Source organism: Carlito syrichta, unplaced genomic scaffold (assembly GCF_000164805.1).
Source record: "Carlito syrichta isolate Samal-C Ts95f unplaced genomic scaffold, Tarsius_syrichta-2.0.1 Scaffold316213, whole genome shotgun sequence".
In the NCBI taxonomy this organism is placed as follows: domain Eukaryota; kingdom Metazoa; phylum Chordata; class Mammalia; order Primates; family Tarsiidae; genus Carlito; species Carlito syrichta.
In genome coordinates this window covers 248,465-254,663 of record NW_007260309.1, presented here as the reverse complement: position 1 = coordinate 254,663, position 6,199 = coordinate 248,465, and the positions used below count along the sequence as shown (strand labels likewise).

The window sequence follows — 6,199 nt, the reverse complement described above, 5'->3', positions numbered from 1 at the left end:
TCCCCGTCTGTCTCCGGGCGCGCGCTGGCCGGCTCCCTCCCTCCTGCCCGAAAGCGCGGACGCTGACTTGGCAGCCGCCACCTTGAGGAGACCCACGCGCAGCACCGCGCGGCTCGGGGCTCGGGGGCGCCTGAGGACACGCCAGCAAGGGGACCGGGAGCGCCGGGCCGCCGGCGCGCGCCACTGTGCTCCGCAGCGTCTCCACTGTTTGGCGAGACCGGGTCGGCACGCGGCCTAGGGCGGCCTCCGACTCCGGGCTCCTGCAGCGCCGGGACCACAGGCGTGCGCCACCGCGCTGTCGTCCCAGGCGCTTGGAAGGCTGAGGAAGAAGGGTCGTCCGAGCCCAGACAGTTGAGGCTGCGGGGGGCTGCGATCTGTGCCACCGCGCTCCAGCCTTCTGGCTCGGGTCCACCCAGCCAGGAGCCGTGCTTGCCGCAGAGGGACACGCGATGTGACGGCCTCCGGGCAGCGGCAGCTGAGAAACCACTTTGCCTCTCTGGGAGAAGCAACTCCTGCTGTGCTTCGGGTTCGTCCGGAGCCTGCAGCGACCCGTTCACACCTTCAGGCTCCACTTCTGAGTCCCCTTCTTTCGCTGTCTCCGCCACAGCGAGTTTCTTCCTCCCTGGACATCTTAAACCCCTCAAAGTCACCCAGGAGGGAGGGAATCAACTTCTTCCAAAGTATTCTGACCACCTCCCGTGAAGCACAAATGTTCTTTGTGGCATCTAGAGTGCTGAACCCTTTCCAGAGGGTTTTCAACAGACCCTGCCCAAATCCATCAGAGGAATCACTATCTACGACAGGCAGTCTTCAGGCTTGCATTTCTTGAAGAGCAAGACGTGAAGGTGAAAATTGCTCCTTGATCGGGGGACTGTAGCATCAGTCCACAGTCCAACTGTTGCGTGGGCAAACATGAAAACAACATTCATCCCTTGGTACACCTCTGTCGAAGCCTTTGATACGCCTGCCTCATCAAGCTTAATCGTTCCCAGCTTTTGACATAAAGTGAGAGACATATGACACCTCCTTTCATGTGAACACTTGCAGAAGGCATTTTAGGCACATTAAGCAGCCTGGTTCCAATACTGTTGTGTCTCAGGGAATAGGGAGGCCAGAGAAGAGAAAGACAGTGAGAGACAGGAGAACAGGTGTTTGCTTGGCGCTGTCAGAACACACAGAACATTTATCACTTAAATTTGCTGTCTTATATAAGCACCGACAACAGCAATATCAAAGATCACAGATCACCATAATACATACGGTAGTAACATAAGTTTGAAATATTGTGAGAATTAAAAAATGTGACCGAGACATGCAGAGAGCACATGCTGTTGAAAAACTGGTGCCAAAAGATGTGCCCAATACAAGGTTGCCGTAAGTCTTCACTTTATATTTTAAAAATACGTGATGTGAAGCCTAATAAAGAAAATACAACAAAACAAGATACGCCTGCATACAGTGTAAATAAACTCTCAGTAACAAATGACTGAAGATCTCAGAAAAAATTAAAAGCGGAGAGCTTACCTCTAGTTGGAAAGTAGGGACTTCATTATATACCCGAACAAAAATCTCCCCTACAATAAGTTCTTTGGCATGATCGCTGTAGACAAATTCTGATCCATAAGTTTTGTCACAATCACCCTTTTCAAAAAATAAAAATAGAGTATTAGATATAAATCTATCCATATTCAGTTTAACAAATTAACAGACAAATAACTCAGAAGATTTACACATTTTCCAGAGGAAAAAAATGTGGCATGATACATGTCACAGCACTTAATACTATGTTAATATTAATAACCAGTAAAATGACCCTGGAATAGGCACAGGATTAGATTATAATTTTTTAGTGCGCAGATTACTGCTGTAAACTCATTTTAAAATTTCAAAAGATCCCATAAGTCAGCCAACAAAGCATCTCAGAGCTACAGTTTATAAAACAAGTATGATACTTTACTCTTCTCATTTCATCAGCAGATAGTAAGACACAGAATGATAAGAGCTGAGAAATGAGCACATTTGGACTGGGACATTTGGACAAAGTAATATGTTGGAAAAAAGTACTGGGAAATAGAATCTCTGAATAAGAAGAAACAGGGTAATAATATATAGATTTTTAAAAATCAACTACAGTTTCCATTTAAGGAAAAGCAAAAAGAAGAATGAGAGAAAAATAGTTTCAATGTTTTTTAGACTGAAATCACAAGGAATTTAGGTTGGACTAAAATAACATGTAAAAGTATATAATTGAAATGTAAATGTTAAAGAGAAGATGTTGTTATGTCTAGTCTGGTAAAAGAATAGATAAGGCGTAGATATGTGAAACCAGCTGTCCCTAGCTCTGCAATTCACAAAATTTTATCTTTAAAGAATTCTGGGCAACTATCATGGAATAAGTTCAAAACCAAATTCTGAGTAATTCAGAATGCAACATTAATAGTTACTCTAATAATAGTTACTCTAATGAAACACAGTTGTCTTCAAAATCATCAAGACTCAATTGTCTAGTGTATGGATTATCAAGCCTTTTCCTTATCTCCCAAACTACTGTGGGTTTTTTTTTTTTTCATGGCTTAAAAATAGCTTCTCCTGTAATCCCAGCACTTTGGAAGGCCAAGGTGAGAGAGTTGCTTGAGCCCACAGGTTCGAGACCAGCCGAGGCAACTTGGTGAGACCTCATCTCTACAATAAATTAAAAAATCAGCCAGGCGTGCTGGCACGTGACTGAAATTCCAGCTACTTGGAAGGCTGAGGTGGAAGGATCACCTGAGCTGGTCAAGGCTGCAGTGGCCATGAGCGTGCCACTGCACTCCAGCCTGGGCAATGGAGTGAGACTCCAACTCAAAAAAAAAAAAAAATAGCTTCCCCACTAGAAGGTGGCAGGATAAGAAAAATTTTGTTTTGGAACTGGAGAGCAACTTTGATTTACTGGAGAAAAGAGATTGAACTGAACAATTAAAATAGGCTTCTGTGTACAAAAAAAGTGGTTAAAACAGAAGACAGCTATATATAAATGGTAACTACAACAAAGACCCTAACGTATTATTACATACCACAGAATGCTGCTCATTGGAGCAAGTATCAGATGGCAAAAAGTCATAGGGCTTGATTAACAGCAAAACGAGAAATAGTGGGTTTCTGTTTCATCAATATTAAGTTATACTGCTAAAATTCCATCAGAATAAAGTAGCCAAGAAATTTATAAAACAGTAACATACTTTTTTAATCATGTTTTCTTGTTGGGATTCAAGAAATTCAAGTAGTTCTCCTCTTGTAGAATTGTTCCATATCAAATAGGGACTCTCTGTGTTGCTGTTAAGCATCTTCAAAATCTAGGAGACAAAACATTACTGTTTTGTAGCATTTAATAAAAAAATGGCCAAAGCTATCATAAAAATGTCTATTACATGATATGCAAGCAATGCAATGGTTCCTTACATATAATGAATCTCAGTATCAATAATTCTAGCAAGTGTGTCAATATTGCCCATTTTGCAGCTGAGAAAAACCAAGGCTATGAAAGATCAGATTATTTATTCTAGGTCTTGTAACCAACAGGTGGTGAAACGAGGCTTCAAATTTGAGTCTGACTTCAATATTTTAACATTTGTTCTGCTATAGCGAAATTCATTTTGTGTTAGGGTATTTATTTATTTATTTTTAATTAACTTTTTTTTTTTGAGTTGGAGTCTCACTCTGTCGCCCAGACTGGAGTGCAGTGGCCGCTCCCGGCCACCGCAGCCTCGACCTGCTGGGCTCCAGCGATCCTCCCGCCTCAGCCTTCCAAGTAGCCAGAATTACAGGCATGCGCTACCACGCCCGGCTGATTTTTTGTAGAGATGAGGTCTCACTGCCCAGGCGGGTCTCGAACCCACGGACTCAGGCAATCCACTCACCTCAGCCTCCCAAAGGCGCGGGATTACAGGCTGAGCCACCGAGCCCGGCTGTGTTAGGGTATTTAATAAACACTCAGTGAATATAAGCTTAAGAAGAACCACACCACACTACCTTAATATCTATATATTTGAAAACAAAGAAGTTGATTCAGATTTTCTTGGTAACACCCTGAGATTCAAGGCTGCACAGTGGTTTGGCAGGTATAGATTATGACTGCTCAGCCATTGGGTATGCTTCTCCGTTGTTTAGCCCTCCTCAGCTGTGTACAAACAGACATTTGGCAATTCCTTAAATGTATGGGGGAAAAAAACCTTTATATTTAACATTTGCACAGCTCTATGCTAAGAGGAAAGCAGATTATGACCTACATCTTATACAAAGCCTGATCCTTGTTTTCAAAGGGCTAAGTGAAATCACCAAAAAAGGTATGGCTAGAAATATCCTAAAACTTTGAGACCTGGTACTTTACAATAAGCATCTTATTAAACCCAGATGGAGCTCATGCCACAATTTAATTTTGAAAAGATATAGCATTGTTGGGGAAAGGGCCTACAGAAGTTAAAATTAATCACCAACTAGTTGGCATTTCAGAAGAGAACGTTAACAGTCAGCAAAATCTACCACACTGGTGACCACAAAGTGCAGGAAAAGGACAAAGACCAAGAGTGGCATCTGGAGCTCTTGCCTCTCACTCAGGCAGACCGAAAAGCATGGCCCACGCTGAAACTAGACTCAGTTGGATTGGGTCAAAAAACAAATAATCTGTGTAAGTTTAAAAACACTTTCAAGTTTGGAAACCTGAATACCTTTTCCCTTACAGAAGTAATAGACACTCATTAGAGAAAAAAAAATGTAATTCTGCCATTCAGGAATAACAACAGTTAACATGTTAGTACAGATCTATCAATCCATTTCGTTTTTATACCAAAAATGGGATTGGTCTCTTCATTTAAAAACCTTTTAATGTCTTTAAATTTTTTTTTTTTTTTTTTACAATTGAAGGGTACATAGTAACCTACTGAATGGATTTCTATAGTTTATCTCATTCTTTAATGCTATATTCTTATATTGTTCCTCAATAATCCTTGCAAGAGGACAAAGAGATTGAAAGATTTGCCAAGTCACATTTAGTTTTGTAATGTATCTCAGTGTGTGTGTGTGTGTTTGTGTGTGCACACGCACACATGCATGTGCATGCATATATGTGTATTTATTTCCTTTCAGGATTTTAAATCTGAGTCTGAATAAGCTATGGCTAGAAATAGATTCAGGGTCTCCTGACTCCCAGTAGAGTCTGTCCCCAAAGTGAAACTCTATTCCAAGTTCATGCTCTTGGCCTGTCCTTTTTTGACTCAAGGTTGGTAAGAATTATGGTGAACTCTGTAGCTGAGAAACATAAAGTTAATTTACTCTTCCAAAAACTGGACTTGCTTCATTAGCATCAAGTCCACAATCAACTGATATTCTTGGTTGAGAAAGTAAGCATGTGAACATTCTTAAGTTTTAGGTTTCCTAGAGCAATCAATATTATTGTATTCCTTTACTACTTAAAGGATCTAGCACTGTTCATCAAAACCCAGGCTACCTCCAATACATACCTCAGTCACGCTAACCACAGCAAGTTTTCTAGCAATATAGGGTGTTAACATGCCAGCTAAACTTTTCCTTATGGTTGGATTTTCTGGAGTTGCTTGTTCTTCAGGCAAATACCCTCCAAGGCGACTCAGAGCATGGACACTAAGTTTGGCAAGGCTGTTGGCTACTTCCTGTTATTAAAAAAATTAAGTCATGAAAGTAGATCAGTTCTCTTACTTAGTTATCTTACATAACACAGTAGCTTTATGGAATCAAAACTGTATGGAACATATTTAAGGAACAGAAAGCCAACAAAGAAAGGGTACAAGTGTCTCTAACATTGATGTCAGAAAGTTTATATATTTAAGCTTATTCTTTTATTTACAGGAAAGATCACCAGAATCCATGTACTCATTTATATCCAAAGTAGTATATCATAGATAACTAGAAGAAGTACATCCAGAGGTCAAGTGGGAAATAGAAGGTAGGCAGGTAGACTTCGTGGTAGAGGAACACACTGACAATCTGAACAATATGAAGACTGATGGTAACTTATTTCCCTGTGTTTCACAACCATAATTTTTAAATCATAATTTAAAAATATGAAATTATGTCCAGGATATGCTACTGAAAACATGCTTATGCATTAAATTCTATAAGCGTAAGTGGTTAAGATGAAAATTTTGAGGCTTAAAGAGTAATAAAATCAGTTATCTTGAAAAACAGT

At 40.7% G+C, this 6,199-nt stretch overlaps 1 protein-coding gene across 2 annotated transcripts in view; it reads right to left on the bottom strand.

Moving 5' to 3' along the window:
• DNAJC13 (DnaJ heat shock protein family (Hsp40) member C13) overlaps positions 1-6,199 on the bottom strand; it is a 127,291-nt gene that overhangs the window by 27,763 nt on the left and 93,329 nt on the right. For both annotated transcript variants that reach the window (XM_021706936.1, XM_008073927.1), the window contains 3 exons: positions 5,496-5,663; positions 3,219-3,332; positions 1,525-1,641 (listed from right to left, as the gene is read on the bottom strand). In XM_021706936.1, the coding sequence (XP_021562611.1) occupies positions 1,525-1,641; positions 3,219-3,332; positions 5,496-5,663 (399 nt within the window). The remainder of the gene's footprint in view (positions 1-1,524; positions 1,642-3,218; positions 3,333-5,495; positions 5,664-6,199) is intronic.